The sequence below is a fragment of the Haliotis rubra genome, unplaced genomic scaffold, assembly GCF_003918875.1.
Source record: "Haliotis rubra isolate DU_JTF1 unplaced genomic scaffold, ASM391887v1 Scf172, whole genome shotgun sequence".
In the NCBI taxonomy this organism is placed as follows: Eukaryota; Metazoa; Mollusca; class Gastropoda; order Lepetellida; family Haliotidae; genus Haliotis; species Haliotis rubra.
Genome location: NW_025765692.1, coordinates 15,893 through 33,965, shown reverse-complemented (window position 1 = coordinate 33,965; position 18,073 = coordinate 15,893). Strand labels below are relative to the sequence as shown.

At 42.5% G+C, this 18,073-nt stretch overlaps 1 protein-coding gene across 2 annotated transcripts in view; it reads right to left on the bottom strand.

Annotated features, from left to right (window-relative positions):
* The window catches only part of LOC124272707 (exocyst complex component 1-like), a 32,220-nt gene that overhangs the window by 7,239 nt on the left and 6,908 nt on the right, over positions 1–18,073 (bottom strand). The window contains exons 9-16 of one of the 2 annotated variants that reach the window (XM_046707891.1): positions 17,867–17,999; positions 17,364–17,473; positions 17,033–17,182; positions 14,512–14,617; positions 11,555–11,706; positions 9,449–9,559; positions 8,301–8,380; positions 2,379–2,438 (exon numbers count right to left, since the gene is read on the bottom strand). In XM_046707891.1, coding sequence (XP_046563847.1) covers positions 2,379–2,438; positions 8,301–8,380; positions 9,449–9,559; positions 11,555–11,706; positions 14,512–14,617; positions 17,033–17,182; positions 17,364–17,473; positions 17,867–17,999 — 902 coding nt within the window. The remainder of the gene's footprint in view (positions 1–2,378; positions 2,439–8,300; positions 8,381–9,448; positions 9,560–11,554; positions 11,707–14,511; positions 14,618–17,032; positions 17,183–17,363; positions 17,474–17,866; positions 18,000–18,073) is intronic. The other variant, XM_046707892.1, reaches the window with a different exon arrangement.

Sequence of the window (18,073 nt, the reverse complement as noted above, 5' to 3'; positions counted from 1 at the left end):
AAGTGTTCATGGCTTAGTGTTTGTACAAACTGGAGTAGGTTTTAAAGATGACAATGTCCATACATCGCAATACTCATGTATACAATACACACATCAAATCCCAGCACAGACACTATATCCATAACCCCAGACACTACACACGGGTCATGTACATCGTTAATACATACATATTAGTAATATCAGCAAGCAGACATTACACTTATCACAGACACAAAGACATATAGGAAATTGCAAGTCAGCAGTGTGATGATGAGGTGATGAAGATTATTGCTGACTCAGCATTCACGTACAGGCAGATCCAGGGTGGATTTGGGACCTCATTCTTTTATTTGGGTCCAGGTGTTAGTTTTCAATGGTGAACTTAAGACTTGGGGCATGGAACAAACATCTGAGTATGAGCATTCAGTACAGTCTGAACACATAAAAACACATGTAAATCAAAACCTAATGACAGGTCAAATTTGACTTATTGCTCATGGCAATAGGACATACAATCTCCGATTAGGCTAGCTATAATAGCACTAGCCTTGAGACTGTTTAGACATGAAAACTAAGAATCTGGACTTCAAATCACTTGTTATTTTAAAACACATATTCTTGTTGGCTTTCTTTTGTAGATATAGTTTACCACTTTTTCAAACAAATGTCTACTTTCTGGTGACACATTCAAATTTATTCATCCATTTAAAGAGGTTGGATACCGTGGTTTGTGCGCATGCCGTCGGGATGTGACAGTAGGAGTGTGTATTTATGTTACGCAGTTATTTCCCTTTATCTTGCATCTAATCATACTTCATGATATTTTGGCCACACAAGCATTATTCTGAGGCGTGTTCAGAACCGCGAGCGCCCGCGCGATTGCCTCCCTGAAGCGCTTCGCATTGGCCTGAACGGACTGAGCTTTGGTTACAATAAACCATTCGCGTGACCAACTTCGTCTTGTTCGGGACAAGCCGAATAGCTTCTTTATTATATTCTTAAGGGTGAACTACTGACATTGGTGAAAAGAAAAATGGTATTTTCATTTTCACTGAGTAGAATATCACTTTTGCCTGGAACTACTAAAACGCTAACTACTGAAATCGATGTCTCGATCATTTATAAACATTGATCAAAATATAATAAATAGAATATATTTTGTTAATGTTGTCAATAGTTACGCCACTTTCGTGAACATATCAACTTTGTCAGACCACTTTCGATGAAATATACATGTTATTTGACAACATTACCTAACAAAATATCCTCCATGCCTTCTTTTTGGAGGTTACGGAAAGGGGCGAGTGGTGACGAATGACATTAAACATGATCGCCATGTTGGTTCGCTTGGCGAGGCACCTGTGAGGATGGTTCGCGTCTTGTGCGGCTTCGAGCACAGCTAAGCGTTCAGGATCGGCTTCGCTAGCGTTCAGCGCTGGCTCGCGGTTCTGAACACGCCTCTGATGTAAACCTGGGCAAGAGTTATCTCCCCTTATCAAATTTAATTCGGGTATGCTGTTTTAATTGGAGATAATGTTGATACCCTCTGGTAACATAATTTTTTTATTTTTGAATATTAATCTAGTGTGAATTTACTATATAATTTTTTTAAAAAAATGTGTTATTATAAATAAATCTCTTTTTCATTAATGATTTAATATTTTGTTTAAATTCCTGTTTTTTCAGAAGTTAATTAATGTGTCAAATCCTACATACTGCCTTGAAAATTGATTTTCCAGCTTTATTTCATATCAATACTGAAAAATCTTTATAAAAAACACATATTGAATAATAAAAGTAAACAATTTACTTTTAAGAGAACTTTTATTGACATATCACTTTTTACAGACGGTGCCACAAGGGGGCTCCACTTGTCAAACAAATACCATGGTGACTTGCTATTTTTATTACATAATTAGATTCGGGACACATTTTTCTACAAAATGATACCAAATTTAGCAATTTCTTGATATTTAGTATGCAACCTCCTTAAAAAAGATTAACAGAGATTAATGTTTAGTTCCAAGCTAGTCTATAGGAAAGTCCTGTTCAGTTAAGTGTATCTGTTCCACTGCCCTACAAGGGGTATGAAGATGGGTTGGGTGGTGATTCCAATCCCCCTGTATCTGCCAATGTCAGACAAAAGTCAGTATGATGCAAGGACAAGTTTATGGATCTCCACAACTGTGTTGCAATGGGAAAATACAAAGAAGCGAAAAATGAAAGAAAGCTGGCAAACCCTCGTCACTGTGCACAGTCTCATACAGAATACACTCACAACATGTGCTGCTGAAATCTGGGTAGGAGGTTTGGGTTGCATGTTTCTAATCCACCCAAAAAGCAAATGGAGGACAAACTGTAACCATGGTAACCAGATAGGCTGACAACACAGTACTTACAATTGCGTTGTGGATCGTTTTTGCAGCAACCCTTCCCCTAGATTCTCCATAAAGTAATCCCTAAAAAGAATGACCAAGTTCCCTTATTACAAAACGACAACCACGACCTTGACCTTGGACGACCTGAACTGTCACACTGCGTGACCAACAGGCAACTTCAGCATGATTGAGTCAATGTGTAACAATGTTAAATGATGTTATTGTTTATGATAGGAACAATCAAGGCTTACAGTTCAGTGACACCATATGGTTTACAGCAGTAGACGATGAGCAGTTGACTGGGGAATATCACTTTACTGTTAGTACCAGGTAATCTAAACAGATACCTGTCAAGTTTGCCTTTACGGTACAATAAAAAGAATTTAAAAAAAAAAGAACTTTGCATTACATTTTATTTTGCTAGGTGTGTGCCAAACTTAAAAATACAAAAATAAGAAAAAAATATGTCAGGGTGACAAAAACAATTTCTCTGTCTGCAATAATAAGGATTGCTTTGACAATAAAAATGACAATGAAATCCCACTTTCATATTTGAGACGTACAATATTTCACAGGACCAAAACCTAAATTTTCAAAAATGATTTTCACTGTTGAAAAAGAGCCTTCTAAATCTATTTTTTTCTCTGTTCGGCAAAAATGACAAAATATTCACCAGTACAATCTCTAAACAAAAAAGATTTGAATTTGTTGATGAAGATTACTCCCAATATGGCTGTAGAAATATTTCCTGTAGTTGCACGCTGTTGTTCCTTGTAAAGTTCTCCCAACATGGTGTCACTGTACTCGCAGAACCCATATCAATCAGGAGCATCGTAATAAACCATGTGTAACATTTTTAACTACGTACGTCTCCTAAACTGTCTTTAAGCTGCTCGGCCTAGACTTTCGAAGCTCTCTTAGCTCTAAGATATTTGTTAGTGCCATACATTAACATTAACTTACGACTTCCTTAGCTCTAAGAGAGCACTGAAAATCTAGGCCCTGATTGATATGAATCCTTATGTTAATAATGGTTAACAGAACAACACATTTCAAGATTAGTTAGAAAATTAAGCAGTTTCCAAACTAGTCTTCTATAATCATGATTATAAACATTAAATTAATATTTATCAGAGATGTTCATGATGTTAAAGAAAGCAGAGAAAATACATCACAAGATTACAGTGGTCAGTTGGATTATGAAAGCTTTCATGAGTAACATAACCACAGGAGAAAAAGTACAGCTGCCCCGAGGCTTGCATGCATGCATGCATAAAGTAGAATGATCATTCTTGCATCACACAATGTTATACATCAAACATCATCAGCGCACATAACTGGCATGCAACTAAAATATTTCAACAGTAGTCTGTCCCACACTCTGATCTTCATGCACTTGTCAAATGCATAACGTTCACACATATTCGATAACATATTTTCCCAAGCTAGTTTAAGAAATACTGTTGTAATGGTACCCATGTTGTCCTTGAAGTCACATTACCCATGGAAACTAGCAACGAGCCAAATGAATAAACTTTGTGATGGTTTCTTCACAAGTAGTTACAGATGTGAAATATTTATAGATTTATATATTGCAAGTGAATTTATCAGGACCTCTGTGTTAACATTGTATTAAAAAAAAAAGGTTTTCATGGGATGGAATTCCAAGTCATTCCAATTCAATTATATTTGAACATAAAACATTTCCTACTTCCCTGGAATAGTGATTTGTTAGCACAAGACAGCCTGGAGACCTTCACCTACTACCATGTCAACTATGCATGCCGTGGGTCACAGCAACTTGATAACATGTTCACTCAGAGGCAATCACGGAGTTAGATGCTTAATGGCATAAAGATTCAGTGTCAAGTTATGATTTTGCAATAATATGCAAATATTGCATTCTGGAACTGAGATCTTATCGAGACATTACGCTGTAGTGAATATGTGTTGTTGATTCCTCAAACACTTCATCATGTCTACTGTTTTATGTTTTACCTACTTCAGCAGAAAATAACTTTAGCAATGTTTAAAATTACATCCGACTGAAAACATAATTCTTGAACAACTTGATCAGATTGTTGTGACCCTTGAGTTATTTCATCCCTGTGCAAATTCCCTCAGCACACACACCATATGCACACAATCAAATAAATTATAAGTAGAAAATGTGTTTAGTAAAACTGACAAAAACAGTTTTATGCCAGATTTATGCAAATATTTAAATGATTGAACACAGAAAGTACATATGGTGTGTTGAATGAATGCACCTCCACCACTTCATAGCATGTCCATCCTTACATGCAACAAATTGTCCAAAACCCTCATCGTCATGCCATGCCAAACATTCCTCCACCCCACACAGTACCTCCATGTCACCCTACCCAACACAGAACCTCCATGTCACCCCACCCCACACAGTACCTTCATGTCACCCCACCCACTCCACACAGTACAACCATGTCACCCCACCCCACCCAACACAGTACCTTCATGTCACCCAACCCCACCCTACACAGTACCCCCATGTCACCCCACCCCACACCACACACAGTACCTTTCATGTCACCCCACATAGTACCCCCATCCCACACACAGTACCTACATGTCACCCCACCCCACACAGTACCTCCATGTCACTCATTCCCATCACACTCCACACACAGTGTATCTCTCCATGTCACCCCACCCCACACACAGTACCTCAATGTCACCCCACCCCACACAGTACCTCCATGTCACCCCACCCCACAACAGTACCTCCATGTCACCCCACCCCACACAGTACCTCCATGTCACCTCACTCCCACACAGTAATCTCCATGTCACCCTACACACAGTACCTCCATGTCACCCCCCCCCACACAGTACCTCTCCATGTCACCCCACCCCACACAGTACCTCCATGTCACCCCACCCCACACATGTCACCCTTACACAGTACCTCCATATGTCACCCCACCCCACACAGTATCCACCCCACACAGTACCTCCATGTCACCCCACCCCCACACAGTACCTCCATGTCACCCCACCCCACACAGTACCTCCATGTCACCCTCACCCCACACAGTACCCTCCATGTCACCCCACACAGTACCTCCATGTCACCCCCACCTCCATGTCACAGTATCTCCATGTCACCCCACTCCCCCACACAGTACCTCCATGTCACCCCACCCCACACAGTACCTCCATGTCACCCCACCCCACACAGTACCTCCATGTCACCCCACCCCCACACAGTACCTCCAAGTCACCCCCACACACAGTACCTCCATGTCACCCCACCCATACTCCCACACAGTACCTCCATGTCACCCCACACAGTACCTCCATGTCACCCCACCCCACACAGTACCTTCATGTCACCCCACTCCACACTCCACATGTCACCCCACCCCACTCCACACAGTGTCTACCATGTCACCCCCACCCCACACACAGTACCTTCCATGTCACCCCCCACCCCACACAGTACTTCCATGTCACCCCACCCCACACAGTACTCTCCATGTCACTCCTACCCCACACTTGTAGTACTTCCAAGTCACCCCACACAGTACCTCCATGTCACCCCCACCCCATTACAGTACTCCATGTCACCCCACACAGTACCTCCATGTCACCCTCACCTAACACAGTACCTCCATGTCACCCCACACAGTACCTCCATGTCACCCCACCCCACACAGTACCTCCAAGTCACCCCACCCCACACAGTACCTCCATGTCACCCTACCCCACACAGTACCTCCATGTCACCCCACACACAGTACCTCCATGTCACCCTCCCCACACAGTACTCTCCATGTCACCCCACACAGTACCTCCATGTCACCCCACCCCACACAGTACCTCCATATCACCCCTTAACAGTATCTCCATGTCACCCCACCCCACACTCCCCACACACAGTACTCCATGTCACCCCACCCCCACACAGCACCTCCATGTCACCCCACCCCACACAGTACCTCCATGTCACCTCTACCCCACACAGTACTTTCCATGTCACCTTCACCCCCACACAGTACCTCCATGTCACTCCCACCCCACACAGTACCTTCCAAGTCACCCAACACAGTACCCTCCATGTCACCCCACCCCACACAGTACTCTCCATGTCAAACATACAGTACCTCCCACACAGTACCTCCATGTCACCTCTACCCCACACACAGTACCTCCATGTCACCCCACACAGTACTTCCATGTCACCCCTACCCCACAGTACTTATCCAAGTCACCCCACCCCACACACAGTACCTCCATGTCACCCCACACCCACACAGTACCCATGTCACAGCCCACACACAGCACCTCCATGTCACCCCCACACAGTACTCCATGTCACCCCACCCAACACAGTACCTCCATGTTACTCCCCACACAGTACCTCCAAGTCACCCCACCCCACACACAGTACCTCAATGTCACCCCACCCCACACAGTACCTCAATGTCACCCCACCCCACACAGTACCTCCAAGTCACCCCACCCTACACAGTACCTCCATGTCACCCCACACAGTACCTCCATGTCACCCCACCCAACACAGTACTCTCCATGTCACCCCACACAGTACCTCCATGTCACCCCACACCCCACACAGTACCTCCAAGTCACCCCACCCCACACAGTACCTCCATGTCACCCCACCCCACACAGTACCTCCATGTCACCCCACACAGTACTCTCCATGTCACCCCACCCAACATTACCTCCATGTCACCCCACACAGTACCTCCAAGTTACTCCCACCCCACACAGTACCTCAATGTCACCCCACCCCCACACAGTACCTCCAAGTCACCCCACCCTACACAGTACCTCCATGTCACCCCACACAGAACCTCAATGTTACCCCCACCCCACACAGTACCTTCTCCATGTCACCCCACCCCCACACAGTACCTCCATGTCACCCCACCCCACCCCACACAGTACCTCCATGTCACCCCACACAGTACCTCCAAGTCACTCCCACCCCCACACAGTACCTCAATGTCACCCCACCCCACACAGTACCTCTCATGTCATCCCACCCCACACAGTACCTCAATGTCACCCCACCCCACACAGTACCTCCATGTCACCCCACCCCCACACAGCACCTCCATGTCACCCCACCCAACACAGTACCTCCATGTCACCCCATCCCACACAGCACCTCCATGTCACCCCCCACACAGTACCTCCATGTCACCCCACCCCACACAGTACCTCCATGTCACCCCACCCAACACAGTACCTCCATGTCACCCCACCCCACACAGCACCTCCATGTCACCCCACCCAACACAGTACCTCCATGTCACCCCATCCCACACAGCACCTCCATGTCACCCCACACAGCACCTCCATGTCACCCCACACAGCACGTCCATGTCACCCCACACAGCACCTCCATGTCACCCCACACAGCACCTCCATGTCACCCCACCCAACACAGTACCTCCATGTCACCCCATCCCACACAGCACCTCCATGTCACCCCACACAGTACCTCCCATGTCACCCCACCCCACACACACAGCACCTCCATGTCACCCCACCCCACACAGTACCTCCATGTCACCCCACCCCACACAGCCCCACACCCCACCCCACACAGTACCTCCATGTCACCCCACCCCACACAGCACCTCCATGTCACCCCACCCCACACAGCACCTCCATGTCACCCCACCCCACACAGTACCTCCATGTCACCCCACACAGTACCTCCATGTCACCCCACCCCACACAGTACCTCCATGTCACCCCACCCCACACAGCACCTCCATGTCATCCACTACATATACTATGACTGTTATCTCGACCTATACATAGCCAACCATTCCCGGCATTCCCATGCTGTAAACATGCAGGCATCCATCAGTCTGAAGAAAGAAGAACACTGTCAGTTAAAGAAAGCAGCAGCCGCTTCTTCATACTTACTCTGCCACATTAGTTGGGTTTCTGAGAGTCCACACCTCACTGTCATCATCAGCACTTACATTGTGCTGACCTGGGGATCCCTGGAACACAAGCAGGTAACTCTAGTACTCGGAATATCAGGTGTGTAAGTTAGATCTCAGGTGTGTTACAGAATTTCATGTATTTAACAGAATTTAAGGTGTGTCACATGGAATCTCGGGTATGTGACTTACATCACAGGTCTGGTAGTCAGAATCCCATGTGTGTTACATAGAATCTAAGGTGTGTGACTTAGATCACTGGTGTGTGACTTAGATCACAGGTGTGTGACTTAGGGGTGTGACTTAGATCACAGGTGTGTGACTTAGATCACAGGGGTGTGACTTAGATCACAGGTGTGCGACTTAGATCACAGTTGTGCGACTTAGATCACTGGTGTGCGACTTAGATCACTGGTGTGCGACTTAGATCACAGGTGTGTGACTTAGATCACAGGTGTGTGACTTAGATCACAGGTGTGTGACTTAGATCACAGGTGTGTGACTTAGATCACAGGGGTGTGACTTAGATCACAGGGGTGTGACTTAGATCACAGGTGTGCTTAGATCACTGGTGTGCGACTTAGATCACTGGTGTGTGATTTAGATCACAGGTGTGTGACTTAGATCACAGGTGTGTGACTTAGATCACAGGTGTGACTTAGATCACAGGTGTGTGACTTAGATCACAGGGGTGTGACTTAGATCACAGGTGTGCGACTTAGATCACAGTTGTGCGACTTAGATCACTGGTGTGTGACTTAGATCACTGGTGTGTGACTTAGATCACAGGTGTGTGACTTAGATCACAGTTGTGTGACTTAGATCACAGTTGTGTGACTTAGATCACAGGTTTGTGACTTAGATCACAGGGGTGTTACAGAATCTCATGTGTGTTACACAGAATCTAAAGTGTGGCAAAAGGAATATCAGGTGTTACACAGGTTGTGAGGTGTGTTAAACAAAATTACAGTAGTGGTAGGTCATAGGTACATTACATCACATGTGTGTTACCCTAGGTTTCAGGTGTGTTATATCACACACACTGACACACATCTGACAGCACCTGTGATAACAATACATGCCCTATGACAGTCCTATGTGCATCAAGGTATCAAGTAACAGCCTTACCTTTGCATCTGACACTGATGGAGTCTTCTCCACCAGCTGGAAGAACTTGAAGCAGAAGTCCTGCTCCGCTACACACACACGCTCCAACTCACTCAGCACTTTCTCCAGGGTCTACAACAACACCACTTAGTGAGAGATGTATGTCTTAGGTTATCCACTTAAAGACATATTCCATTATCTGTGAGCATGATGCAATAGTACCTTTCTGATACTGTGATAGTTCAGTTCTCATAATGTAGTAGTTCCGTTCTGATACTGTAATAGAACAGCTCAGATAATGTAATAGAACAGCTCAGATAATGTAATAGAACAGCTCAGATAATGTAATAGAACAATTCAGATAATGTAATAGAACAATTCTGATAATGTAATAGAACAGCTCAGATAATGTAATAGAACAATTCTGATACTGTAATAGAACAATTCTGATAATGTAATAGAACAGCTCAGATAATGTAATAGAACAGCTCAGATAATGTAATAGAACAATTCAGATAATGTAATAGAACAATTCTGATAATGTAATAGAACAGCTCAGATAATGTAATAGAACAGCTCAGATAATGTAATGTATATGTAGAACAATTCTGATAGAACAGCTCAGATAATGTAATAGAACTCAGATAATGTAATAGAACAGCTCAGATAATGTAATAGAACAGCTCAGATAATGTAATAGAACAATTCTGATAATGTAATAGAACAATTCAATTAATAGAACAGCTCAGATACAGCTGTAATAGAACAGCTCAGATAATAGTAATAGAATAGAACAATTCTGATACTGTAATAGAACAGCTCAGATAATGTAATAGAACAATTCTGATAATGGGAACAATGTAATAGAACAGCTCAGATAATGTAATAATGAAAATGTAATAGAACAGCTCAGATAATGTAATAGAACAATTCTGATAATGTAATAGAACAATTCTGATACTGTAATAGAACAGCTCAGATAATGTAATAGAACAATTCTGATACTGTAATAGAACAGCTCAGATAATGTAATCGAACAGCTCTGATAATGTAATAGAACAGCTCAGCTAATGTAATAGAACAATTCTGATAATGTAATAGAACAATTCTGATACTGTAATAGAACAGCTCAGATAATGTAATAGAACAATTCTGATACTGTAATAGAACAGCTCAGATAATGTAATAGAACAGCTCTGATAATGTAATAGAAGCGGCTCAGCTAATAATGTTCTGATAATAGAACACATACTGTAATAGAACAGCTCAGCTAATGTAATAGAACAATTCTGATAATGTAATAGAACAGCTCAGGTAATGTAATAGAACAGCTCAGCTAATGTAATAGGACAGCTCAGATAATGTAATAGAACAGCTCAGATAATGTAATAGAACAGCTCAGATAATGTAATAGAACAGCTCAGATAATGTAATAGAACAGCTCAGTCTGAGCTCAGATAATGTAATAGAACAGCTCAGCTAATGTAATAGAACAGCTCAGATAATGTAATAGAACAGCTCAGATAATGTAATAGAACAGCTCAGATAATGTAATAGAACAATTCTGATAATGTAATAGAACAATTCTGATACTGTAATAGAACAGCTCAGATAATGTAATAGAACAATTCTGATACTGTAATAGAACAGCTCAGATAATGTAATAGAACAGCTATGATACACAGTTCTGTTCCAACTCCTTAACAGGATCCTTATTTCTATCTCACATTCAAGGGTCCATCCCCTCACGCTTGGACATCCCTATTCCCACTATTCTACACCAGTCTCACTTATTCAAGGGTCCACGTTGGACCCCTACGTTGGACCCATGGGATCCCACATCCCTATTCCCACTATTCTACACCAGTCTCACTTATTCAAGGGTCCACGTTGGACCCCTACGTTGGACCCATGGGATCACACATCCCTATTCCCACTATTCTACACCAGTGTCTCACTTGTTCAAAGGGTCCACGTTGGACCCCTACGTTGGACCCATGGGATCCCACATCCCTATTCCCACTATTCTTCACCAGTCTCACTTATTCAAGGGTCCACGTTGGACCCCTACGTTGGACCCATGGGATCCCACATCCCTATTCCCACTATTCTACACCAGAGTCTCACTTGTTCAAAGGGTCCACGTTGAGCTAGATCCTGATCCGATCCGAGCGATGCTCTGTCCACACTCTGCATAGAGGACGATCTGCCCCGGAGTTCTGAGATCTTCCCCAGACTGGTGGATGACCCGGACAGCTTGGAGCCCATGTTAAGTGTGGCTGTAGAGCAGAGGGGGCTCACAGTTGAACATACAACATTACCTTGGTTCAAGGTGGGAGCTGGACATGGTTCCAGTCGAAGGATACATGTCTACTGATGTCTCCACCAGTTTAAGCAGAATTCAGAGGTGAGAAACACGTAAAGTGTTATGAGGCAGTGTTGTGCAACAATGTATCACCTGTTATACATTGTCCCTGTTGAGTCAGTCAGATGCAGTGGTACCTATATTAAGAATTTGTGGTAGGCATCGTACTGATCCTGAGAATATTGTAGAAAGATCTGCATTAGTATAGATTTTCTAGCAACATATTTAAATAAATATACAGTCAGGCCGCGGTAATCCGGTCCTCGTTAATCCGAATCCCCCGACTTCCGAACGATACTCACTGGGCACCAAACCATCTCCCTATATATTGTATACAATTGACACCTCGTTAGTCCGATGATTCAGCTTCCGCCTCCGAACGCTGGTCAGTCGGAACGGATTGGACTAATTAAGTTGTAAACAGCTGCGTTAATCCGAACGATTGAAGTTGACCGCGCTGCCGACTGGCCCGCCCCAAGTGACACGTGGTTTGTTTAGCGACTTAGCGATTCATCCCTTTGATCCCTTGATCCCTTTATCACAAAGCTTAACCAGTCCAGTTAACACTTTAACAACTTTTACTCCAAATATATTGAGTGAGAAGTGTCAATGTGTGTTGTTAAAATCTTCCGCTATAAATATGTACGGGTAAACATTTCACAAATCAATGCATTTTCACTATGGCTTGCCAACCTGCTAAATGCGTAAAACTCGAAATTACTGCGTCTCAAAAGAGGGAAATTTGCCTATACAAAGAAAGAAATCCTAAGGCCAGTTTCGATTTCTTAAGTAAACATTTTGGCGAAGAATTCGGTCATTCTGTCGGCAAAACTACTGTTTCGGACATTTGGAAAAGTAAGGACAAGTGGCTAAATATTTCGGAAGATTCTCTATCTCTCACAAGAGAACGAAATGCTAAACATGCCAAATTAGAGGAAGCACTTTATGTTTGGATGACAGAAATGAACACAAAAAATGCTTCAGTGAATGACCAAATGTTAACTGAGAAGCTGCCAGTGCTGATAAGAATGCAGTAATTAAAGGTAGAGAAGAATTGAAATCTGTCTTGAAAAACTACGACGAAGACGACATCTTCAATCCTGACGAGACCGGCTTGTTTTATAAGCTCGGACCCAATCACACACTTGCCTCTAAGAAAACACCTGGTGTAAAGAAGTCGAAAGAAAGAGTGACAGTTGCATTATGCTGCAATGCAACAGGTACCATCAAAGTGAAACCCTTCATGATAGGGAAATATCGACGACCACGCTGCTTTGGTAAAGATTTCAATCCAGAAATCTATGCTCGGTACCGTTTTAACAAGAAGGCGTGGATGACCTCTGAAATGTTCAGTGATTGGCTGAGAACTTTTGACAGACAGTGTAGGTCACGTGGCCGTAGCGTGATACTTCTCATGGACAATGCAGCCAGCCACAATTGCAAACATGTGAAATTGACAAATGTCAAAGTTCATTTTCTTCCTCCCAACACAACATCCAGGATTCAGCCACTTGATGCTGGTATTATTCGGACATTTAAAGCTTATTACAAGCGATCGTTAGTGAGACATTTCATCGCATGTGCAGAAGACGACAAACCTCAGTGCATGGGCAGATGTTTCTTGTCAGACGATCAAGAACTGTTTCAAGCATGTCGAAATTCTGCCAAGTCAAGAATCCCAGATTGATGAAACTGGTGATCTCGAAGATGATATCGTGCTTGCCGACTTGAAAAGGCTACTTCAACGCCTCCCGTCTGATGATGAAAACATGTCGCCTGATGATTTCATCGATGCCGATGCCAACGAAGAAACGTGTGATTCACTGACTTCAGAAAACATCATAGAGATGGTGACAGCTACAGATGATCAGTTGGAAAGTGAAGAAGAGGAAGCAGAAGACAATGTCACCATTCCGTCTTTAACAGACATGAGACTGTACCTCGGCAACATCATTACGTACTACGAGTGCCAGGGTGACATCGAAAATGCAGATAAAGCAATGGACATGCTCAATTCGTTAAAAAAACCTTTGACGCAGCCCACCATTAAAGACTACTTTCGTAAGTAAAATGTGTGAGTGAAACAATGTGTAATAAATCCAGTGATTGTCTTTGATGTTTTGTTTTGATTTCTTTGATATCAAGGGGAAGTAACTCGGTGCATATACTGTGGTTTCAGCAGTACGAACGTTTCACTATCCGAACGTTTTTTTACAGAAACCGAAGTGTTCGTATTAACGAGGCCTGACTGTAGTCCATTGACTGTAATGCTTGCTCGAAGTGCCCAAACAATTTGATTATTATTACCCCGTTAGAGGGTTATAGTCACATGACTTTATCCCACCGGTTACCCAATTTATGCTGGGTGAACAGATACAATTTTGAACAAACTCACTTGCCTAAAGGGAGAACACATGTATCACATGTGCTTGGTTGTGGGGCAGGACTGAAGTCCTAGAAACTCTCAGGAGTCAAGCTGCCAAACACGGTCACCCATCCCAGGACCCTCTGCACTCAACATTCCTTAACTTCACCTGATATTTTTGTGTACACCATGAGACCTTGCTATTATCTCTTATCTCACATTACATCTCAAATTACCAGAAGACCAGCGTTGTGTGTTATGATCAAATACCCAGTCTAGCCCTAGCTGCAAACTTGATACTATCTGGTCTTTAGCAGTGGACACCTACAATAGTATGCAACATAAACTACTAACCATATTTATTTCCCTTTTCCGATTTTCCCATAAGTCTCTGCTTGGCGTTCTCCAAGAAGTCTTGTAATTCCCGTGTGTACATCTTCTGCATGTTGACTGTGTACACCTGGTCAATATGGGTTATAGGTAGTTATACAACACATGTACACCTGGTCAATATGGGTTATAGGTAGTTATACAACACATGTACACCTGGTCAATATGGGTTATAGCTAGTTATACAACACATGTACACCTGGTCAATATGAGTTATAGGTAGTTATACAACACATGTACACCTGGTCAATATGGGTTATAGGTAGTTATACAACACATGTACACCTGGTCAACATGGGTTATAGGTAGTTATACAACATATGTATCACCTGGTCAACATGGGTTATAGGTAGTTATACAACACATGTACACCTTGTCAATATGGGTTATAGGTAGTTATACAACACATGTACACCTGGTCAATATGGGTTATAGGTAGTTATACAACACATGTACACCTGGTCAATATGGGTTATAGGTAGTTATACAACACATGTACACCTGGTCAATATGGGTTATAGGTAGTTATACAACACATGTATCACCTGGTCAATATGGGTTATAGGTAGTTATACAACACATGTACACCTGGTCAATATGGGCTATAGGTAGTTATACAGCACATGTACACCTGGTCAATATGGGTTATAGGTAGTTATACAACACATGTACACCTGGTCAATATGGGTTATCGGTAATTATACAACATATGTATCACCTGGTCAATATGAGTTATAGGTAGTTATACAACATATGTACACCTGGTCAATATGGGTTATAAGTAGTTATACAACATATGTATCACCTGGTCAATATGGGTTATAGGTAGTTATACAACACATGTGCACCTGGTCAATATGGGTTATAGGTAGTTATACAACATATGTATCACCTGGTCAACATGGGTTATAGGTAGTTATACAACACATGTATCACCTGGTCAATATGGGTTATAGGTAGTTATACAACACATGTACACCTGGTCAATATGGGTTATAGGTAGTTATACAGCACATGTACACCTGGTCAATATGGGTTATAGGTAGTTATACAACACATGTACACTTGGTCAATATGGGTGATCGGTAATTATACAACATATGTATGACCTGGTCAATATGAGTTATAGGTAGTTATACAACACATGTACACCTGGTCAACATGGGTTATAGGTAGTTATACAACACATGTACACCTGGTCAATATGGGTTATCGGTAATTATACAACATATGTATCACCTGGTCAATATGAGTTATAGGTAGTTATACAACACATGTACACCTGGTCAATATGGGTTATAGGTAGTTATACAACACATGTACACCTGGTCAATATGGGTTATAGGTAGTTATACAACATATGTACACCTGGTCAATATGGGTTATAGGTAGTTATACAACATATGTATCACCTGGTCAATATGAGTTATAGGTAGTTATACAACATATGTACACCTGGTCAATATGGGTTATAGGTAGTTATACAACACATGTACACCTGGTCAACATGGGTTATAGGTAGTTATACAACATATGTATCACCTGGTCAACATGGGTTATAGGTAGTTATACAACACATGTACACCTGGTCAACATGGGTTATAGGTAGTTATACAACACATGTATCACCTGGTCAATATGGGTTATAGGTAGTTATACAACACATGTACACCTGGTCAATATGGGTTATAGGTAGTTATACAACACGTGTCACCTGGTCAATATGGGTTATAGGTAGTTATACAACACATGTGTCACCTGGTCAATATGGGTTATAAGTAGTTATACAACACATGTATCACCTGGTCAATATGGGTTATAGGTAGTTATACAACACATGTACACCTGGTCAATATGGGTTATAGGTAGTTATACAACACATGTGTCACCTGGTCAATATGGGTTATAGGTAGTTATACAACACATGTGTCACCTGGTCAATATGGGTTATAAGTAGTTATACAACACATGTACACCTGGTCAATATGAGTTATGTACTCACTTGTGTCTATCTTAATTGGGTATCCTAATTTTCCTTTGAGTAACCAAATAAATTGTACCCGCATAAATAGTTATCGCATAAATATTTGCGCAATTTACGTAGATACACAGCTTATCTGTACCTCTGAATCAAGAAGCAAACTGTTTTCTCTTCTAGTCATAGTTATTCGAATGAGTATGCTCACAGCATTCATTAAAATCCATGTGAATATGTCCATACATACATTGAACAATCATTGAGTGTCATAAGACAAAGCTGTTACATGGAATCACTGAAAGAAAATTGCTTTCTGAAATTGTTTAGAAAACAGTCTGGTTTTATTAATCTGGGGCCCTGTTCCTCAAAGCGATCGTAGCGCTAAGGTGATCGTAACTCCCTCTTTTTAACATTGACTTACGACAGTTGTAGTGCTATGATCGCTTTGAGGATCGGGGTCCTGATCTCTTCATGCCCTCTCCCCACACCTGAAACAAGTGGACCTACCTTGGCCAGTTCTTCAAACACTGCGATGTCAGTGTTCTTCAACCACAGCATCAGGTCTGCGTAGACAACCAACTCCCTCTGCATCGTGTCGTGGATTGGCATCTTCAGCTCCCCCGAGAAACGACTCAGTGTCTCTCCCAATTCGTTACCCTGGGGTTAGACATGTCACATGGACCATGAGTATTTACTATGAAAAATCACAGTGGACATATTTAAATACAAACAGAGCTGAATCAAGCTGACATTTTCTTAAATGCCTATCCATGGAAATCCAAACTGCATGGCAATATTTTACAAGTAAATTTGACAGTACACTATAATGCAGACTGACCTGGTGTATGAAGAGATTGTTGAGGTGGTGTGCCACCCTCTTGGAGAAACTCACAGACAGCTTGCTGAACCTTTTCTGTTGTTCCTCCACTGCACCCATCCTCTTCAAGGCTGGCAGGGACAAAACCAGGCATTATAACACACTCTGGGTTGGCAGGACACGTTTGGTGACAAATGCAACCTGATTTGTCTGTCTGCTTATGACTTAAAACAAGTTACAACCAAGCAATTGAGAAACTGAGTTATGGTTCACGCCTCTCTTAAAAGTGTTTGAGTATTGTGTAGAATTCGGAATTCTCAGTACCTGAAGCTTGTTGTAATAGATCAATTTCCCCTGTACATAATATCAAACAAAATGTGGACAGATTGTTGCAATTTGTACACAGGCTGAGATCTTGAACCACAATACTGTAATTAACAGCTCAAGCTTTAAACAAGCGCCACTGGTAAATCAACTCTTTAGATGGTGTCTTCATAACTCAGGGCTGACAACATGAAACATACCTTGGTGTATGTCTGCATTCATGCACTTGAGTAACGCCTGTGCTGCCCGTGTACACTCGTAGATCCCAGTGGGTGTCGCCAGGTCACCATTCACTAAGGCGTCCACATGCTTCACGTCAAGGTCAAGCTGATTCTGTAACAGACATGTGTTTCATATGTTTCTATGAACACTACCACCTCACCAGCATAAATGTCTATCAGAGAGTA